This window comes from Manis pentadactyla, chromosome 3 (genome assembly GCF_030020395.1).
Source record: "Manis pentadactyla isolate mManPen7 chromosome 3, mManPen7.hap1, whole genome shotgun sequence".
NCBI lineage: Eukaryota > Metazoa > Chordata > Mammalia > Pholidota > Manidae > Manis > Manis pentadactyla.
Genome location: NC_080021.1, coordinates 218,514,493 through 218,535,479, shown reverse-complemented (window position 1 = coordinate 218,535,479; position 20,987 = coordinate 218,514,493). Strand labels below are relative to the sequence as shown.

Here is a 20,987-nt window from a genome sequence, read left to right as displayed (position 1 = left end):
GTTACGGTTAGGCAAGATAATGCTTAAAATAGGATGTAAAGAGGTCACATACACACTCAATGGGCAACTATGAAAAAAAAAAGACACCTGGGCAAAAAGACTGAGAGAAGGACGCATGTGCGGCAGGGTGAGGCTTTACTGAGCGTTTTCTCTATTTTTCTGCTATAATTGTAGTTCCATGATAGCAAAAGGGAATCCTAACATTTTTAAACGCTTTACTATTTTAACAACTGAAATTTGGAAATGACCCAGATGTTCAACAACAAAGTATCCGTTAAAAAATATCTATGGCGCGTCCATCCAGCAGAATAGGGTGTAAAGCCGCCCTCTCACTCTGCCCATGTCCAGAGGGAGGGCTGGGCCTAGAACCTGTATTATTTCTTTTTAAGGGTGGGCTTCTAGGGAATTTTCAGTTTCTGCTTATTTTAAAATGTTATCTCATTACCTCGATGATTCACAATAAGCTCAAGTTATTTCTGCAACCAGAAAAGACCAGAGAAGCAGAAAATACAGGCCTTGCCCACTGGAACGCCACCGTTCTTCCCTCTGCCGAAGAACAGGCCAGGGCTCTTCCGGGGCCTAGGGTGACTCAGGGATGCCATGTGGCAGAAGAAGTCCAGCCAAGGCCGTCCTTTGGAGGGAAACAAATCGCTGTGTGACCTGGGAGGGTGGCCTCGCCTCTCTGTGCTTCGGTTTCCTGCCACAGGCCCAGAGGTGGGACGCAGTCTAACGCCCCAGTGCTCGTACCCGGCTCTGAGCCAGACGTGGACAAGTACGAACCCGCAGAGGCTCTGCCTCCAAGCTCCGCACGACTGACCAGCCGCTTCCCTCAAGTTTGGGGTTCCCATCCACAGGGCCTTCCCAGGGTCTCCAGAGGCGCAGGAGGCACCGACCGAGCCCCGGGAAAGACCGACCGCACCCGGCACCCCGGGGGAGCCCGCGCCCAGCCCCCGGGCCGCGCCCGCTGCTGAGCATCCGCACCCTGGCGGCCGCCCCATTGGCCGGCGCCAGCTCTGCAGGGCTGCCCCGCAGCCAATCGCGACCGGGGGGCGGAGCTGCGGGCTCGCCGGATGCTCGGAGCTGCTGCTGTTCGCCGGGCCTCCTGTCCTAGCTGCCCGCCTCCCGCGGGGACCCTGAGAGGCGAGGCTGGCCATGCAGGAGCCGCTGCTGGGGGCTGAGGGCCCGGACTACGACACCTTCCCCGAGAAGCCGTCCCCATCGCCGGGGGAGAGGAAGCGGGTCGGGTGAGAGTCGCTGGGCCTGGGGGTGGCGGGTGGGGACTGGCCTTCTCTGGCCACCTTGGGCCTTCTCCGACCTCAGGTGAGTGGCCCCGCGGGGCCATCTGATCTCCTACCTGCCCCAGACACACTAGCCCTATTTAAGGAGCTGGTCCACCCCAGTACCGGCCAGTCCCCAAAAGGCACAGACAGGGAGACTGAGGCCTAGAGGGGTGAGGGGCGTGCCTAAGGTCACACAGCAAACGTTGGGTAGCAAAGCTAGAAACGGAAACCAAGCCTCTTCTGTCAGTCACGGGGATGGGCTTTGGGCTCTGCTTCATGCATGCCCTGGGGTTTTCCCAAGGCGGCTGGCCCTCAGGCTCTAGGGAGATGCCAATCTGACTGGCCCTCCGCCCAGCCCTCCCCGCGGCTGCCCTCTGAGCCTGACAGGGCAGCCCTTGTGCTCAGGATGGGCAGCAGTTCAAGGAGGGACTCAAAGACCCCCATCGCTCTATCTGCCACCCTTCCAGGGCCCTGCAGAACAAGAGGGTGTTCCTGGCTACCTTCGCTGCGGTGCTGGGCAACTTCAGCTTCGGATATGCCCTGGTCTACACGTCCCCCGTCATCCCAGCTCTGGAGCACTCCTTGGATCCCGACCTGAGTCTGACCCAACTCCAGGCATCATGGTTCGGGGTAAGGGCCGTGCTCTGTGCTGGGGAGGTGCAGGGCACCGGGAGCAGGGGCCGCAGCTCTGTGCCCAAGCTGAGACACCTCCAGGGCCCTGGTCCGCCTCCTCCCTCCCTCCCTCCGGGCTCCAGGAGGGAGCGTGGGGAAAGCGAGGCCAGATGATGGCTCCAAAATGAAAGAAGGAAGTACAAGCTGGTGGAGGGGGCGTAGGAAGCAGCAGGTGGGGAGGTGACCCTCTGTCTGCCTCCCAGAGCTGGTTGTCACAGAGCAGATACCTCCCTGGATGATGGGGTGGGGGTGGGGTGCAGGGGGGCAGATGCCAGTGGAAGGAGGCTCTGGCTGGGGCATGGAGGGTCCCAGGGCTGATGGGAGCTACATGGAGAGGCAGAGCACAGGCCCCAAGAGTCCCAGGATTCTGGAGTTATAACACGGGAGCTAAGCTAATAGCCAGTGTGTGCTGGGCATGTGCCAGGCATGGGCTGGGCACTTTCCATGAGAGCTGGTTAACGCCAGGGCCAACCCCAAGAGGTGGGTGCTATTGCTCTCTGCATAATACAGCTGAAGAAACTGAGGTTTAGGCAGGCTAAGCTACTGACTGATTCTGCTTACTGCACCTACAGGGAATCCAAGAACCCCCACATCTTAAAATCCAGGGGCTTCAAGTTACAGTTCTCCTGTCTGCTCTGTTATAGTATCACACATTTACACACGAGGCTGCACAGAACCACTGTGCACACGTGTCCCCCCTCTTCCCCACTGCGGCACTCCTAGCAAATGGTTGTCTGCATGCTGCTCATTCGCCCCTGGGGACAGAAAGCTCCCTGGACCGGAGTCCTGCCGCGCAGCCGTCTTTAGGCTCTCACTGGGGGTAGAGATGCTGAGTACCCAGACCGCTCTGCCCCGCGCCCCTTCTCTGCAGTCCGTGTTCACCCTGGGCGCAGCGGCTGGGGGCCTCAGTGCCATGGTCCTCAGCGACCTCCTGGGCCGGAAGCTCAGTATCATGTTCTCGGCTGTGCCCTCGGCAGCTGGCTACGCACTCATGGCGGGTGCCCACAGCTTCTGGTTGCTGCTGCTGGGGAGGACACTGACAGGCTTCGCCGGGGGGCTCACAGCTGCCTGCATCCCGGTAAGGCCAGCACTGCGCACCCCAGGCCTCTCACTGCCTTAGCACTGTGTTCACCACCATTTAGCTAAGGCTTCCTGGCCTCCATACCCACTGGTCAGCGGAGAGTCAAGCCAGGGAGCCTCAGCCCACTCTGACCAGAGCAGCTAATTACAGGGAAATCTGTCCCCACATTCCAGCTGCCCCCACCCTGGACTCCCCAAACTTCTTACCCCTGTCCCTGACAGTCAGACACATTGCTCAATTGGAGAAAAACACATTGAGCAATGGGGAGGAACGGGAAGTCCCTGCCCTGTCCCCAGGCCTCTCTGTCTGCTCCACACACACCCGGACAGGAGCTGGGACAAGCCCGGCAGGGGACACAGACACCTGGGGGGAGCATGGACCAGAGTCTGGGTGCCCATGGGCCTCCTGATTCCCAGCCTCACACCACCCATTTCAAAGCTGAGTGCTTCTTCCCACTTGACAGGGAAACTGAGGCCTGAGGGAGGTCACACAATGAGTCTTGATCAGCACCTGCACCTCTTCTCTGCCTGGTCAGGAAGCCCTGACCTCTGCCCTTCCCGAGGTCCGCCAGGGCCACCTGTCTTATCTCAGCCAGGCCTGGAAATCTGTGCTCTCACCAAAGGCCTGGGGTGGGCGATGTGTCTTGTAGGTGTACGTGTCTGAGATTGCTCCTCCAAACGTTCGTGGGGCCCTGGGAGCCACACCCCAGCTCATGGCAGTGTTTGGATCGCTGTCCCTCTACGCCTTTGGCAAGTATTGCCCAGATGAGCACCGAGCACCTCGGGTGTGCCAGCCTGGGGCGACAGGGGGCCGCTGAGCAGACCTGGGTGGACAGGGAATGAACATGCCCCTACACAAGTCAGGCCACTCTGCCACCACCGTGCTGTGTACCTCCAGGCAACTTTCTGCCTCTCTCTGGTCACAACCCACCCCCCCACCCCTAACTGGGCAGTGAGGGTTTCTCCTGGGCCAGCAGGCTTCAAACTCTTTTAACAGCAAAATGTTTCTGTCAAATAGTCCATATGGAGGAGAGACTAGGGCTGGTTGAGGTGGGTGGGGGTTTGCAGGTAGAGGCCTGGGACCTTGCCTGCTCAGGCTACACGTATCACCCTGTAATGGCCCTTGAGACCTGCCAAGGACCTCCTACCATGTGCTGGGTCCTATGCTAAGGGCCAGGCAATCCCTGCAGCTCCTCCCAGTCTAGATCGTGGAGGCCTGGGGGCAATCCAGGTAGGCTTCCTGTAGGAGGTAGCCCTGGGACTAGCCCTTGAGGGTAGATGAGGTTGCTTGGAGACCCTAGTGGGAGGGAGTCCCGTGTCCAGCATGGACCCTAAGTCCTCATCCCCTCCTGTCTCTTAGGCCTCCTGCTGCCGTGGCGCTGGCTGGCTGTGGCCGGGGAGGGTCCTGTGCTCGTCATGGTCCTGCTGCTCAGCTTCATGCCCAATTCGCCTCGCTTCCTGCTCTCAAGAGGCAGGGACTCAGAGGCGCTTGGGGCACTAGCCTGGCTGCGCGGGGCCGACACCGACATCCGCTGGGAGTTTGAGCAGATCCAGGACAATGTCCGGAGACAGGTGCGGAAAGGGTGGGTGCCCAGCCCAGCACACCCACCTACGGCATCCACAGCTCTGTGTCCACACCAGTCCCTGGGCCTGTCTGAGCCGTAGCCACTTTTCCTGGAAAATGGGGATAGCAGCAGCTCCCACCTCCAGGAACTGGGGCTGTATCTTAGCACATGCTCAGTGTGATGGATGCCTGGGGACCCAGAGATACTGACCAGCAGCAATCTGCCTTGGCCCGTCCACTAATCCAAGGGCCTGGGTCTGGGTGTGGGTTCTATTCCCTGGCCTGGACTGCCTCAGCTCAGGGGTTCTTCCCTGGAGGAGGGAAGAAGGGAGTCTCCTCCCCAGCCCCATGCAGTCCAGGACAGGGGGGCACCTGCCAGGGGTGCCAGCACAGCCCCCTCAGCTGCAGCCTCATGTCTCCAGAGCAGCCAAATGTCGTGGGCTGAGGCCCGGGACCCCCACATGTACCGGCCCATCATCATCGCCTTGCTGATGCGCTTCCTGCAGCAACTGACAGGCATCACACCCATCCTTGTCTACTTGCAGCCCATCTTTGAAAGCACGGCCATCCTGCTGGTGAGAGCCTGGCCCCATGATGCTCCCTGGCTCCTCCCCAAGTCTTCCCTCACTGAGCACCTGCTCTGTGCAATGTGCCAGGACTTCACACACCACTGGGAGACCGCCAGGGTCTCAACTGTGTGCCATGCACCTGTTCTCAGAATAACATTGTAAGGAAAGTTGACATTTTAAATACACAGGATTACAGAGGAAACCAGTTTTACAGAAGCACAGACCCCCTGGGGATCAGGGACCCCCAGGTTCAGAACATCTGCCACTCACTGAGGGAAGTCACTTCCCCTCCAAACCTCAGCTTCCTCCTCTGCAAAATGGAGATAAGACAGAGCTGGCTTCCCTGGCCTGTCTGGGGCTCACAGAGAGATGAGATTTGAAGACTAGTGACAGCACAGTTTCACAAGTCATTGTCATGCCTGGATTCTGTGCTGGCCCTGGTCCCAGTGGTGGGCACAGCAGTGGTACCCTTGCACTAGAGGCCCTGCAGGCCAGACCAGGTGACCAGAGAAAGCACCTGGCACTGATAGGTGCTCGATGGCTCAGTGCCCCCAAGAAGCTGGGCCTGAGCACCCTGCCACACCTTGTGGGGATGAGTGGGCCAGGAGCAGCCGTCATGGTGGCTTCCTTCCTGCAGCCCCCTAAGGATGATGCGGCCATTGTGGGGGCAGTGAGGCTCCTGTCTGTACTGATGGCCGCCCTTACAATGGACCTGGCTGGCCGCAAGGTTCTGCTCTTCATCTCAGGTGAGCGCCAGCTGGTCTCCTGCGCTTGCTCATTCACACCTCAGCCCTCAGCAGCTGCCGCCCTCGTAGTGGGCACTGTGTGGCTGGGAGCTCCGAAGGAGCTGGTTCACACTGCCCTGTTGGCCCTGCCTCCCCAGCGCCTGGCACACACTGGCTGCTCCAGAAAGGCCTACTTGGCTTGTGTGAACAAAATCCAAGACGCACCACACGTGCGGTGTGATGGAAGCCCAAACGTGCGCGGGTCAGAGCTTGCTGCTCCGTGGGAGGTGCACGGCCACAAACCTGAGCCACACAGGCACAGGGTGCTGAGGGAGGGGCCCCTGTGGAGGAAGCTTCGGGGGAGCAGCTGGCTCAGGGGGTCCTGGCCCCCGAGGGCCACCTGTCTGTCCACAGCAGCCATCATGTTTGCTGCCAACCTGACGCTGGGGCTGTACGTCCACTTCAGTCCGAAGCCCCTGACCCCTAACAGCACTGTGGGCCTGGAGAGTGTGCTCTTGGGGGGCACAGGGCAGCCCCTGGCCACGCCCACCAGCTACCTCACCCTGGTGCCCCTGCTGGCCACCATGCTCTTCATCATGGGTAGGCGTGGCAGTGACTCCATGGGGGTGGTGGGCAAGGGCTGGGTGGGCTGCCGGCCAGGTACAGAGGGGCCACCTGTGCGTAAGGTGTGGGGCCATGGCTGTCCTGGGTGGCACGCTGCTGTGGCAGTTTGGCTGGGCGGTTGGGCGGGCCCTCAGCAGCTCAACAGAGGTGGCTGAGACCCCTCCTCCCCTCCCCGCAGGCTATGCCATGGGCTGGGGGCCCATCACCTGGCTCCTCATGTCGGAGATCCTCCCCCTTCGAGCCCGCGGCGTGGCTTCAGGGCTGTGCGTGCTCATCAGCTGGCTCACCGCCTTTGCCCTCACCAAGTCCTTCCTGCTGGTGGTGGTGAGTGCTTGGCCCCAGGACGCCCCCTGGCAATGTCTGGGGTTCCTCCATCATGTCCTCTAAGCCTCACGGCTGTGCACCCCCTTCATACCAAGGCCGAGAGCCAGCCAGGGACAACACAGCTGAACCTCCACCTCCATTACAACAAACAGATGCCAGCTAGGTGGCGGTCCTGAGGAGTCAGGTGGCCTCCCAGGACCACAGCCACACAGCACCCTCGAAGCTGGGCCTTCTGTCCGGGGGCAGCTTTGGTCTCTCAGCAGTGTGCCCTGCATATGCATGCCTCCCCCAGCCTACAGACACACAGCTCCTCCTGCCTTTACCCCACCTCTTGGTCCAAAAACTCCCAGCAGGCCCCGCAGCCAACCAGAATCTCTTTGAGTCCCAGTTTCCAAGTCCTGCCAGGGCAGGTGGCTACCCTGGAGCAGTCAGTGGGTCAGGTAGGGGGTTGGGGGTGCCAGTGGGCTGGGAGGGGGAGCATGCACAGGCCTAGCAGAGGCACAGATGGGCATGGGGTGGGGAGAGAGGGAAGTCACGGGCGGGGGCGGCGGGGGGGTCCCAGAAGAGTGTTCAGCACTCTCCCAGGCAGGCTGTGGCAAGCCGCCTCCTGCAGGGGGAGTGTGGAACAGACTAAACTTAAAAGATGGGCATGAGGCCAGAGGGCTCAGCACCAGAGGGGGCTGCGTGGACTGCCAGGCCACGTGGACCATGCTGAGTGACTGGGTCGTGTGGAGGCAGTAGGGAGCCCTGGGAGGGCTCTGAGCTGGACAAGGAGCAGCCGGGGACCCCCATGGCTGGCTAAGGCCAGCAGGGCCCACACACTCATGCTGGGTGGAGCGCCCTCGGGCTCCCCTGTGTGACCTGGCCTCCCTTTGACATCCCCAGAACGCCTTTGGCCTCCAGGTGCCCTTCTTCTTCTTTGCCGCCATCTGCTTGGCGAACCTGGTGTTCACCGGCTGCTGCGTGCCTGAGACCAAGGGCCGGTCACTGGAGCAGATTGAGTCCTTCTTCCGCACTGGGAGGAGGTCCTTCCTACACTAGGTCAGGGTGCCCACCAGGGAGAGGCCAGCCACTGGGCAGCCGGGCCTCTGCACTGGCCACAAACTACACCCAAGTCCAGGAGGCAGCAGCAATATGTCACCTGCTGAGCACAGGACAGGCCCCCAGGACAACATGCTGGCTCTGGGCCGGCAGCACTGCTGACCAGCCCTGGCCTCGGCTGCGGCATCATACTCATCAGCCAAGACCCACCGGCACGGGCTACAGGAGGCATGTGGCCCAGCAGCCCGCACAAGGCTCTGCCAGGCACCCTTGGGCCTAGTCCCTTGCTCACACATAGAGGATGTCTCCTCAGAGGACTGTGATGAGCAGACAGGGCTGGGGTGGGGGAGTGGCTCTGCACAGGGTCACCATCATGTCATCCTGTTCTGATCACTCAGCCACCACTGGGCACCTGGGCTATGAGGAGGAAGGTGTGCACCTGAGAGGGCTTGTGTGTGCCACAGGGAACATTCTAGACTCCCACAGACCAGGACCCAGGACCCAACAGACTTGCTGTCTGCAAACCATGTTCACCCTACTTGTAAAATAAAGAAATTGGGCCTCTGGCCCTGGAGAGGAAGGAGTGAGGCCTATTCCAGGTGGGGGAGTGCCCCCCAGAAGCCGAGCTAGACCAAACTCTCAGCCAAGGTCAGCAGAGCCTGCTGCCCCACGCGGGGTCCCCTTTCTGGCCACCCGACTTGTCTACAGTGACGCAGAGAGAAAGCAAAGCCCAGCCATAGGATCAGCCCTGCCCAACAGGCTCCAGCTGTCCTCGCTGTGGGACTCAGGCAAATCACTTTCCTCAGCTGATGCTCTGAGCAGGCCAGTTACTCCCCTGCTCAGCTAGCTTGGGGTTGGAGCACCCCCACCACTTACCTAGGGCACCAGAGAAGAGGGTAACAGGCAGACAGCATGAGCGAGCGTACAAACTACCACCAGGCTTTATTGCGCAGAAGTGCAAGCTGAACACTGAGAGGAAACCAAGGCCACTACAACAGTCCAGATGCAGCCAGCAGCCCCTTGGCCACCTGTACAGATGGTCCTTGCAAGGCAGGACCCCCACTGGGAGGCAGGCTCAAGGGCTCCGGGACTGCTATGCTTACCGGGACTGCCTGCTCCCTCTGGCCTCTGGACGAGGGGCTGGAGGGTCGTTCCGCTTCTGCACCCAACTCTCAGGCCTGCCCAGCACCTACCCAGCTTCCTCAGAGGGCAGAGTGCAACCTTCCTAGACACACAGCCAAGCCCTCTCTGGCAGCAAGGACCCCCGTGGCAGGGGCAGCAGGGCTGGGCAGAAGTGACCCCACAGTCCCACTTTCTAGATAAGAATGAGCCAAGAGGGGCAGGCAGCACCCTTGCTCCTCCTGGGAGGTAGACAGGTCTTATTCGCAACACACAGAGAAGACACACATGCATGTGTGCATGTACACACACACACACACACACACACACACACACACACACACACACACAGTCCCCACCAGCCTGGAGAAGCCTGGAGGTAGACAGGTCTTATTCGCAACACACAGAGAAGACACACATGCATGTGTGCATGTACACACACACACACACACACACACACACACACACACACACACACACACACACACACACACACACACACACACACACACACACACACACACACACACACACACACACACACACACACACACACACACACACACACACACACACACACACACACACACACACACACACACACACACACACACACACACACACACACACACAGAGTCCCCACCAGCCTGGAGAAGCCTGGAGCCCACAGCCCTCTGAACCCAGCACTGGCCTGAGGAAGGTGGCCCTAGAGGACACACACACACACACACACACACACACACACACACACACACACACACACACACACACACACACACACACACACACACACACACACACACACACACACACACACACACACACACACACACACACACACACACACACACACACACACAGTCCCCACCAGCCTGGAGATAGACAGGTCTTATTCGCAACACACAGAGAAGACACACATGCATGTGTGCATGTACACACACACACACACACACACACACACACACACACACACACACACACACACACACACACACACACACACACAGTCCCCACCAGCCTGGAGAAGCCTGGAGGTAGACAGGTCTTATTCGCGACACACATGCATGTGTGCATGTACACACACACACACACACACACACACACACACACACACACACACACACACACACACACACACACAGAGTCCCCACCAGCCTGGAGAAGCCTGGAGGTAGACAGGTCTTATTCGCAACACACAGAGAAGACACACATGCATGTGTGCATGTACACACACACACACACACACACACACACACACACACACACACACACACACACACACACACACACACACAGGTCTTATTCGCAACACACAGAGAAGACACACATGCATGTGTGCATGTACACACACACACACACACACACACACACACACACACACACACACACACACACACACACACACACACACACACACACACACACACACACACACACAGTCCCCACCAGCCTGGAGAAGCCTGGAGGTAGACAGGTCTTATTCGCGACACACATGCATGTGTGCATGTACACACACACACACACACACACACACACACACACACACACACACACACACACACACACACACACACACACACACACACACACACAGAGTCCCCACCAGCCTGGAGAAGCCTGGAGGTAGACAGGTCTTATTCGCAACACACAGAGAAGACACACATGCATGTGTGCATGTACACACACACACACACACACACACACACACACACACACACACACACACACACACACACACACAGGTCTTATTCGCAACACACAGAGAAGACACACATGCATGTGTGCATGTACACACACACACACACACACACACACACACACACACACACACACACACACACACACACACACACACACACACACACACACACACACACACACACACACACACACACACACACACACACACACACACACACACACACACACACACACACACACACACACACACACACACACACACACACACACACAGTCCCCACCAGCCTGGAGAAGCCTGGAGCCCACAGCCCTCTGAACCCAGCACTGGCCTGAGGAAGGTGGCCCCAGAGGACCCGTGAGGCACGTGTCCCACCATGCATGCCATGCTGGAGGGCTGTCCACTGACACGCCCTAAGGCAGTACCCGCTGCTCCTCAAATGCTAACAAACCCAAAAGGTGAAAAGTACATCCGGGAAGCAGACCCGAGCACAGCCCCAGGGCTGGTTTCAGCAAAACAACACTGGACCCAGAGCTCTGGGAGCTCGGAGCAGACCCGCCGTGGGGTCCTGGGAGGAAGAACAGGAGCTGGGCCCCAGATGGAACATTTTTCACCCCAGCCCATTTCTGCCCAGGCCCAGCCAGGCCCTATCAGACACGCCTAACAGCCGAAGGCCAGCCTGCCGGTCAGAGAAACCAGTGGGCTGGGGCAGGAGGGACGGACGGCGGCACAGAGGGAGGCTGGCAAGGAGGATGTTCGTGCCAGGCTGCTTCCACAGGTGGAAGGTCTCCTCCCATCCCAGGGTGGCCGGCCCCCAGAGCAGTGGGGACAGCTCACAGTGGGGAGGCAGCTCTTAGTCTCCCAGCTGTCAAAAGGGAGGAAGCTCCCTGAGGGCAGGCTGGCAGGAACGCCGGGGGTGAGTCAAGCTCAGACTCTATAAACCGGGCTTAGGCCACTGTTTATATGCGGAGCCACACCAGAGAGGTGGATGGGCAGCCCAGGGAGCAGGGGCAGCCGGCCCTCCACACCTCCTTAGCACCGGGGCTGGGCAGGTGATGGGAGGAGACCTGGGGGCCCAGGCCAGGCCCGTGGGCAGGTCCTGGAATGGCTTGTCCAGGTTCCAGGGGGCTGAGGCAGGGAGCGCTTCCCACCTGGCAGTCCAGCAGCTGCCAAGGCTGCTGTTCCGGGTACTTGAGGAAGGGCAAGCAGCAGCACTCTGGCCAGTTACCAGGCCCCCAGTGACACGCCTCCCCGTGGACACAGGACCAGTGTCTCCAGGGGAAGCTCTCCCCCACCTTCAGCAGGTCCCCAGTGGCCCCATCAGCTCGGTAAGTCTGGACATCTGCCCAGCAGGTGTTCGTAGCTGAGCCAGGGCAGCTGGGAGGAGTGGTGCCAGGTGGGCGGTCTGTGCAGAGCTGCCTTAGGCTCTACCTCAAGCCGTCCAGCCTGGGCCACCCGAGGCTCACACTGCTTGCCACTACCGCCGATCCTGCTGCTGGCCAAGGCCCCCTGAGCCCTTGCCCAGCCCTTCAGCATCTGGCTCAGGGCACAAAGAGGAGGTCTCCAGGTGTAGGGACGTGCAGAGGAGGGCGTCCCTCAGGGCCAACGCTCCAGGCCTCATCCCTCCACAACATGTTCACACACAACCAGGGGGTGGGCAGGGTCGGGTCACCCTGACCGCATCACAGGCCCCCCTCCAGGGTGTCTGTGAGCTTCTCCTCATCCGCCTGCTGTTTCTGCTGCTGGATCCTGGCATAGGAGATTGCGCTGCCCCTGGGAAGACAGTGAGTCAGTGTCACACAGGGATGGACCCCAGGCACACAGCCCTCCCAGCCACCACCAGACTCCTGGCCTGTGACCAGGCATGACCAGGCAGGGTCTGCCGGGCCTCCTCCTTTCCCCAGACACAGGAGAGCCAGTCTTAGAGACATGTGTCACCTCTAAGACCAGCACAGGCTGGGATGCCCAGGCTCTGCAAGAGAGGGTGGTGACTGACTGGGACACCAGCATGGCCCTGGAAGGGAGGAGGCTCTCCCAAGCCATGTATGGGCCATCCCTGCTACAGGTTGTGACAAGGCTTGGCCAGGCCACCAGAAAGCCCATAAATTCTCCTGCTCTCCTTCCCTACAGCTGAACACCCCGGAGCACTGACAGCCTCTGGGCCTGTGTCCCCAGCTGGCTAAGAGAGGCCACCCTCAGCCTTCCTCACTGGAGACTTGGGAGGCAGGAAGTAAAGATCCCCCCCAGGATTACTTTTTGCCCAGAGCAGAGAGTCCATACAGCACTCCTGTGGCAAAGGCGATGGCATTGCCGAGCAGCGTGGTCAGGGTCAGGCTGATGACGATGGGGACAATGGCCATCCTGGGGGAGAAGCAGCGGTCACCAGGGCGCTCCCGGCCCAGGGCCTCGTACCACCTCCAGGCTCCCCAGGAGCCCCACAGCCCCTTCCCAGAAAGTCAGGTACAGAGAGGACCTCCAGAAACCAGCAGCTAGGCTTTAGAAAGTCCTCAAACACCCATGAACTTGATACAAAATTCTGTGCCTTTTCTGGGGAAAAGACCCGAAGCTCTCATCTGACTTTTGAAAGCGACGGAGCTCCAAAAAAGGTTAAACAGCTTAAGATGGTCCAGGGCCTGCCACCCTTCATAATGACAGGCAGATCAGAGAATCAAATGTCAGTCCAGCCCCTTACTAGCTTTGTGGACAAGTCACTTCACTTCTCTGAGACTCAGGCTCTCTACTGGGAAGTGGGGCTCAAACCTCAAAGGTTTTGAGATCAAATGAAGTAAGGGATGTTAATGACTTAACACGATGCCTAGGAACAGCATAAACACCAAATAAACGCTGGCTCTTATTAGCTCAGTAAACCATCCATAGCTGCACAAGAAAGCTCCCAAAGATTAATGCGCACAAGACCAGGGGTTTCCGTCTTGCAGTTTCCTGCTGGAAGCAGCTAAAGGGTAGCCCCATGGTCTGTTCCCAATCCACTTTGGCGCCACCTGGCGGCAAGTGTCTATTCTGGCTTAGGCATCCATGGGGCTCTTACCCAGGGTGGGATTTCCAGACCTGGGGCAATGATTTGGGGTTAACCAGGGCCAGGAAAATACTGGCAACTTGAGGACCAGTGCTCTGCCCTGTCACTTCCCTGTGCACCCGAACCGGCCAGACCCTACCCACACACAGTCTGCACATAAAGATCGACCTGTAGCCACCTGGCTGCCAGATGAGGAGCAGAATGGGACAAATAAGTAATAAATCTTTAACATAAAAACACATAAAACTTGCTAAGTTAAACATTGAAATACCAATAGGTAAAAAGTAAATGGCCATTTTCATTAGGAAAATGCAATTAGTAAAAAGGAACAAATGTTTCACCTCTTAGATAACAAATGCGAAAATAGCACATGCAGCACTAGCTGGGTGGAGAGGTGGGAGACACTCAGATAACCTCTTTAAGAAGCAATTTAGACCCATATTGGAATCTTTTAAATGATTGTAATCTTTGATCTAATAATTCCATACCTGGAAATATATCCTAAAGAAATCATCACAAACGCAGAAGTTGTAGCATGCAGATGTTCACCACAGCCTGATTCATGCCAGTTTACAAATTAAGAAGAGCATGATACATCCAAGTTGAATAAATGTTATCATTTAAAGTAATCTTATGAAGTCTTTGTGGTAATACTGAAAATGTTTATATCATGATGTTAAGTGAATAAAAGCAGGATACAAGCATGCTTATAATGCCTCTAACTGTGTAAGAAACAGGTTTTAAAAATGCCTGCAGACAGGGGCTCTCTTGTCCCCTCCTGGCGTAAGCCAGGAGCTCTTTCCTCTCACTTTATTTTTAAATAAAAGCCTGTATCTTGCTCTCCTAAAAAAAAAAAAAAAAATGCTTGCAGACAGACTGAAAGGAGACGCATCAAAATGTTAACAGGAGTGGGACTTTGATGATAAATTTGTTTCTATTTGCCAAATTATTTTTAATGAATATATATTACTCTTAGAATTTTTAAAACACATCAAAGAAATGAAGATCAAGGCAAAGGACACAATGTACACTAGTGTGTGATCCTGTGTCGCTCTGTGCCTCAGACACTGGGAAACGGCTCTAGAACAGAACATGCATCTTATGCTCCGACTGTCAAACCTAGCGGGTCCCCATGAAGGGAAGAAGCCTCTGAAATAAAAGCCCTGGTACTTATTTCTACAGATAACCTAGATGGTAACAATTAATGCTGCTGCTGCCAAAAGCCACTGAGAGCCTACTGTGCACCAGGTGCTCTTCTAGAAGCTCCCATGTATTAAACACATCCTGAAGTTACTTCAGTCTCACAACACAGAGGCAAAGTATTACATATTTCACTTGTTAGAAATAGGAGAAAAAGAGAGGAGAGTATTTGGAAGGCTGTATTTTCTGTTCTGCAACTTGCTTTTCCCTTCATGTCAGGACACTAGATTGACCACACTCTTGGCAGGCTGTACAGAAACATACTGTATGGATCTGCCAGAATCTGTTTAACAACCCCAACTGATGGGCCACAATTCCAGGCATCTCACATGTTCTCCATTACATGCAATGCTGGAAGGTGTACACTACACATCTCATGGCTGAATCTTGTATGACTGCACCTGTGGGCTGAACTCTAGATGCGCGGTCCCAGGGTCACATTTCGTAGCAGATGTTATCAATGACTGCACAGGCTCTCCCAGTGTAAACCTCTGCCGAGAGGTGACAGATAGACCTAGTCCATCTCTCACCCGGCCAACACCATCGTGTGTGCTCTGGGTCACTGAGTATGCAGGGTTTTGAGGAACCACATCAGGAGCCCTTGAGGGTTAAGCCTCCCCCCTGCAGCCACTCACCCGCAGTAGAAGACAGCCTTCTGCCAGGAGCGCAGCCGGTCCACCCTCTCCGCCACGGTGTTCGCGGACTCAACGAACTGGCAGCAGAAGGGCGCCTCACAGAGCAGCAGGATGAAGGCGTTCGTGCTGGAGGAGCGAGTCAGACCAGAGAGGCAGGCTGGCGACCGGGGGACAGAACAGTCCCCACGCCAGCGCCCACGGAACACTGTCCTTTCCCTCCATTCCCCCCACCCCCCTCTCCAAGGCGCCCATCTCTCCCTCTCTGCTGAACCCTTCACCCCTCCGCGACTGCTCCCCACAGGCCATTCTCACTAACTGAACAAAGGCTCCTTGAGGGAGGAACCTGGGTCTTCTTTTTATCCTTCTCATCTGTGAAGGAGAAATAAGAGCCCCCTGCATCTGGCACTGTTATGAGCTGCAGCCAGTTCCTCCATGTGGAGCACCTTGCAGAGAGCCGGCCGTGGCTCTGCCGGCTATTATTAGCATTACTGTCACCGTCACCACCACTGCCGTCACCACTGGGAAAACTGTGCCCAGCAGCAACTCCCCCACCAGGAGAGCCGGGAGCACGTCAGCCAGTTCACAGACAGTCGCTGAGGGCTGACACAGCCCTGCCCTCGGGAAGCCCATGCTGGGAGAAGGGGACTTAGCAAGTCCTTTCGTACAGCCCTGTGTTCAGGTGGGGACAGCTAAGCCACAGGGGACTGCTCCAGTCTGTTCTCTGTGGCTGGGTCAGAGTCACAAATGCTGACCCTTACGGTGTGCCAGACCCTTCCACCACCCGCAGCCTGGGAGGAAAGCCTTCATCACCCCAGTCTGCAGAAATGCAGGCCCAGGGTGCCCCAAGAGCCAACTGAGCCCCGGAGCAAGAACTCCATAAAGCTACTGCTCCCCGGGCCCCCAAACCTGCCTCCCTTCCACGGGGATCAGGCTACAGCAACAGGAGGTACTCATCTAGGCAGGGGGCTCATCTAGGGCATTCCAACCACCTGATTCTGTGCCAACTCTGATCTGCCCTACGGTGGCCAGCACTGCCTGCCCACAGCTAAGCTGGATCTCCTGATCCCGGCCCCTGATGCCAGCCCTGTCAAACCCTAGTCCTGGCAGGCCCTCCTGGCTGTGAGCAACCAGAAGCAAAGCCTGTGGTAGTGGACCTGGTGCCTGCAGATCTGACTCAGGAGACACCCAGGAAATATCTGTGACCTCAGCCTTACACCCGGTAAAAGCCAAGGTGGGTGTTCCCCTGGCCCCGGCCCTGATGAGGATCAGGAAGACTAAACATGGTGAATATCTGCACAGCGGCCAGGAACGACACGCCCCAAACCCCACCAGGCAGAACAGTCTCCGAGCTACTCACATCATCCACACGCCAGCAGCGATGTTCAGAGGGTGGATGGTGATGCAATTGAAGAGGCCGGAGACAGCGCAAGCTTGAAAGCAACAGACACGGGCAGGAATCAGGGAGGAAAGGGCAGAGCCTGCCAGGAAGGCCACGTGGAAGATGGCTTGCAAAATCACGAGAATGCCTCTGACAGCCGGCACCTTCTCTCGGCACCTAGGAGTCTCCCTCTGCCATCCGAGGCAAGTGACTAAGTGGTGTGTGTCACAGGTAAGGAAGCAGGCTCAGAGGGGTGCAGCCGCTTAGACCGGGCCCACAGTGAGGGTCGCAGCTTCGAGCTCGGCAAGGCTGCAGGTTGTATCTTACCCTCTATCCAGTCACGGGCTTGGAAAAGCCCGACCCTCCCCTGGACACAGGCAAGTCCCGCAGCTCAGCCCTCCCACCCCTGAAGTACCAAGGAGCCACAACAAGAGGGGTGAATCCTCTTCTACCCTAGAGAGTTGCTTCTCCAATGCCCCAAATGTGCAGCCTTGCCCACCGTCCCAACTGTACCCCTTGGGCAGGACTGCCACACTCGCCTCCCTCCTCTATACACAGCCTGCAGCCTGGCTTCACCAAGAACTCCACAGGCCTGCCGGGCAGTTCCAGGCAGCGGGCTGCTGGGCAAAGGTCAGCCCAGGCCATAGCTGGGACAAGGCAGGAAGTCAAGCCCTCTGCGGCAGCAATTAGCAGTCAGTTCATTAAACTTGCAGAAGCTACTCTGCACCTGATCCCTGCCTGGGGCCTGGAATTCTGCTGTTTACCATGTAACCCTATGCAGACAGCAGGCGGTGGAGATGGACACCAGAGGAAGTGAGCCCAAACTGCAATGGGACTGCCCTCATGTACCCCCAAGGTCTCCTAGAACAGCAGCCATACTTTCTGCCTACTAAAGGTGGCACCTGTCCTGGACACGTCACATACGCATTCAGGCAGCAGTGCTCCCGAGGGCCACCAATGTGAATGCCCATGAGGCACACTGCTCCTTCCCTGTCAGCTATATCTGGTCTCACCTGGCAGCCAGCCTACCCTCCCTGCTGCAGGTGGCATTTTGCCTCCAGTTCTGACCCTACCCCCACTGTTCTACCAACAGCCATCCTGGAGGGAGGACCAAGTTTAAGCCCAAACAAGCTCCAGCCAGAAGTTCCTCAGCAATCTAGAGCCAATGCTCTCGCTAAGTGAGGTGTCCTGTGCAATCCTTCCCCCGAAGCTATTGCCTCCAGACAACTGTTAAAACCCAGATAAATGCCTCTTCGAGGCCCCCCGCTGCAGCAGAGGGTGACCCTACCCCAAAGCGACCAGCCAGAAGCACAACCCTTATTTGAATCCCATTTTACCTCCAAAATTCCTGCATGCTTTGCATTCTACCCTGTACTATACTATTTGGTATTTGCATAACAATCACCTCAAAATTGCCAATGAAAGTGACATTTCAGGATGATGCCACAAGTTTCCGGATGCTTCATCCGCAGCCCCAACAAAATGAACCACTGGGGCAGCGTGGATACCCCACTCTGAGAATCACAGAACTGGATGGGGTGCCAACGGTTAACCAAGGAGTCAGCAGGGCCACTGACTCCGAGGTGAAGGGAGAGTGAGGGCCCACAGGCTACAGTCAGGACCTTGCCTTCCTCCCCCACTGACCTGTCACTCCCCACTGCATCCCATTCTGATCTGACAGGGAAACAGCTAAGCAAACAAGAGGGAATCATATCTTAAGGTCTGACCGTAAGCCATGTCTCCTACAAATTCAAAACCAAGCTTGCTCAGAGCAGCAGGGACTGGGGGACATTTTGTGATTTGGGGGAGGGCCTGTCCCATTATCACTTCTGGATAAGGGCACACCCTGTCAGAGCAGCGCACTCCTAACCCTGTACGCCTGACCTACCCACCAGGGACTGGAAGGGAACCCTAAAAAGGCGTTCCTTCCCGCAGATCTGATGACGGCCTGCCCTGCCCTGGCCCCAGCCCTCTGTGGCAGGAAGACACTGTTCAAATCCTTCAGACTTCTCCGACACGCCCTTTCTAAGACCTCCCGCTGTGTCCTCTCCTGCTCCAGCGATTCCCAAAGTTGAGGGCAGCAGGAAGGGCGCAGACCATTCAAACCAACTTTTATTTGCCTCCAGAAAACCTGCCATGATCTTTATTTCACTTCTGTAACAGATCTGCCTTCCTATCTACGTTCTCTGGAGGCGTGTGCTAAAAGAGCCAGGCTTCCCGGGGAAACTTGGGGTCCGGGTGTGTGTCCGGGATGGGACTGGGGAGAAGGAGAGATGAGAGGTGGCTGAGGCAGAGCTGACAGCAGCCGAGAGATGACAGCCCAGGGAACGCACTGGCCTCCAAGTGGACAGCGAGCACCCAGAGGAGAGGCCACCTCCCTCGGCTCACTGCCCGGCCCTCCCTCGGGGCCCACCTGACCCTCAGGAAATCTGACCACACCCGCAGCCGCCCCACCTACAAACACCATCAGCCCAGAGGTCAGGAAGGCTGCCTTCCCCACCCACGCCCAAGTCAACAGGCGAGGCTGCCTCGGGCCTGGCTGGCCGCGCTTTACCAGCAGCACCTGGGAAACCTCGGGAAGCGCGGAGTAGGTGCCGCACGGTCCTCTCGCCCAGGGGCGCGCAGACACAGTGACAAACGGGACCAGCGCCCCCGCGGGAGTTCGTGTTCCCTCCTGGAACGTCCCCGGGGGCTGCCAGCCCAGCCCCGGACCGAGGAGCCCAGGCACAGGCCCGTAACCATAGCAATCGGGCGGGCGCCCCGGCCCCGCGCGGGTCCCGTCCGTTGGGGCGTGCGGGAGGGGCGGGGCCGGGGCGCACGCGCGGTGGGAGGCAGGGGGCTGGCCCCTCCCCCGGGCCGGGTACTCACAGACGGCCCCCAGCACCCCCGACAGGCGGCACAGCCAGCGGTACCACCACGTCATGCCCTCCTCCTGCGCGGACGACGCCGAGCTGACGGACGCCGCCGCCGCCCCGCCTGGGCCGCTCATGGTGCCGCCGTCGGGAGCAGCCCGCCACCCTCACAAAAGACTCGGAGGCGGCCGCGTCTGCCCAGCGCGCTGCCTTGTGGGAGAGGAGGCCCTCATTAGCATAGAGGGCGGGGCCGGAGGGCCGCCCGAGGGGCTCGCGCTCGGCAGCGTAGGGGGCGGGCCCTGGCTGCGCAGGCCTCCCAGGCGGTTAGATCTTCCCAGCCGAGCGGCGTCGGGGCCCGAGTGACTCCGCGCTCCCTTTCCCCTCCCTCTCCGGGGGCAGGGGGAGGAGGACCGCCGGCGGCGGCGAGGGGCTCGCCCAGGTCAGGACTGGGTCTGGCGCCCGGCCGCGGCGAGGAGCTCCCGCAAGGTCGTGGAGCAGGATCTCACGCCGTTTGGACAGGTTATGAGAAGGAAACGCCGCACTGTCCGCACGTTCCGTTTATTCGTACAGAGGGCCTGGGGGCTGCCTTTCCGGGGGCCTCGCCTACCCCCGCCCGGCCTTACGCATGCTGGAGAGGCCCTAAAGGACATACTTAGGATCGGAAGGAATTCAAATTGGAAAGTACTGAGACCAGAGTCAGCTCTCGGGGGCTGCCCGGGCACCCAAGAGGCGCTCGTAAAGGTCAGGTTCCCTCCTCCGCCTTCCAGGGCGGAGGGAGACAAGGGCTTGGAGAGGGAGCTAGGGCAGGGCCCAGCCCGGCTCGGGCGTTCCAGATCCGAGGGTCCAGTACTGGCCCCGCAGTCTGGAATGAGCCTCCAGGAAGCCCTGGCTAAACTCCATCTCAGCCTGGCTACCCTCTGACTCCCAGTAGAGCGCCTGCTGTCCACGGAATGTTGTGGTCCTCAGGCTGTGGATGTCCCGGATCTGAGGGTAGAAGGACCAGGCACAACTGACGATTAGCACTCAGTGGAACCCTTACTACCCTCAGGGTCACATTTACCTCTCATACAACAGCCCTGTCAGGGGAACACTACCTTCTACCCAGGAAACAGGCTCAGAGGAGTTGTGCCATTTCCCCAAGGACACACAGCCAGTGTGCCAAAGCTGGGATTTGAGCCCAGGTCTGTGTGA

General features: G+C 58.2%; 3 protein-coding genes across 9 annotated transcripts in view; 1 reads left to right on the top strand and 2 right to left on the bottom strand.

Annotated features, from left to right (window-relative positions):
• Positions 1–717: 717 nt before the first annotated feature.
• Positions 718–8,455, top strand: SLC2A6 (solute carrier family 2 member 6). Of its 2 annotated transcripts, XM_036901393.2 has the most exons (10): positions 1,002–1,244; positions 1,748–1,910; positions 2,824–3,030; positions 3,683–3,782; positions 4,393–4,604; positions 5,019–5,171; positions 5,803–5,911; positions 6,305–6,490; positions 6,693–6,838; positions 7,724–8,455. In XM_036901393.2, exons 1-10 carry the CDS (start codon positions 1,153–1,155, stop codon positions 7,877–7,879), a joined length of 1,524 nt encoding a protein of 507 aa, XP_036757288.1. In that variant the 5' UTR covers positions 1,002–1,152; the 3' UTR covers positions 7,880–8,455. The 2 variants fall into 2 exon arrangements, with proteins under 2 accessions (XP_057355175.1, XP_036757288.1); XM_057499192.1 differs by lacking the exon at positions 2,824–3,030 and having other exon boundaries at positions 718–1,244.
• Positions 8,456–11,634: 3,179 nt separating this feature from the next.
• Positions 11,635–20,022, bottom strand: CACFD1 (calcium channel flower domain containing 1). Of its 2 annotated transcripts, none has more exons than XM_036901406.2 (5): positions 19,813–20,022; positions 16,924–17,044; positions 15,567–15,692; positions 12,951–13,058; positions 11,635–12,470 (listed from the first exon to the last, which is right to left on the bottom strand). In XM_036901406.2, the coding sequence occupies exons 1-5, from the start codon at positions 19,931–19,933 to the stop codon at positions 12,380–12,382; spliced, it is 567 nt and encodes a 188-aa protein (XP_036757301.1). In that variant the 5' UTR covers positions 19,934–20,022; the 3' UTR covers positions 11,635–12,379. The 2 variants fall into 2 exon arrangements, with proteins under 2 accessions (XP_036757301.1, XP_036757302.1); XM_036901407.2 differs by having other exon boundaries at positions 16,924–16,996; positions 19,813–20,018.
• A 336-nt stretch (positions 20,023–20,358) lies between these two features.
• The window catches only part of ADAMTS13 (ADAM metallopeptidase with thrombospondin type 1 motif 13), a 30,655-nt gene continuing 30,026 nt past the window's right edge, over positions 20,359–20,987 (bottom strand). For all 5 annotated transcript variants that reach the window (XM_036901386.2, XM_057499187.1, XM_057499189.1 and 2 more), the window contains one exon: positions 20,359–20,780. In XM_036901386.2, the coding sequence (XP_036757281.2) occupies positions 20,595–20,780 (186 nt within the window). In that variant the 3' untranslated portion in view covers positions 20,359–20,594. The remainder of the gene's footprint in view (positions 20,781–20,987) is intronic.

Coding starts and splice junctions, on each gene's coding strand:
- SLC2A6 (XM_036901393.2), top strand. CDS start 1,153: ATGCAGGAGCCGCTGCTGGGGGCTGAGGGCCCGGACTACGACACCTTC. Junction 1,245..1,747: donor GGGGAGAGGAAGCGGGTCGG/GTGAGAGTCGCT, acceptor CCACCCTTCCAG/GGCCCTGCAGAACAAGAGGG. Junction 5,172..5,802: donor AAAGCACGGCCATCCTGCTG/GTGAGAGCCTGG, acceptor TCCTTCCTGCAG/CCCCCTAAGGATGATGCGGC.
- CACFD1 (XM_036901406.2), bottom strand. CDS start 19,933: ATGAGCGGCCCAGGCGGGGCGGCGGCGGCGTCCGTCAGCTCGGCGTCG. Junction 17,045..19,812: donor GGGGGTGCTGGGGGCCGTCT/GTGAGTACCCGG, acceptor CCTTCCTGGCAG/GCTCTGCCCTTTCCTCCCTG. Junction 13,059..15,566: donor AAGGCTGTCTTCTACTGCGG/GTGAGTGGCTGC, acceptor CTTCTCCCCCAG/GATGGCCATTGTCCCCATCG.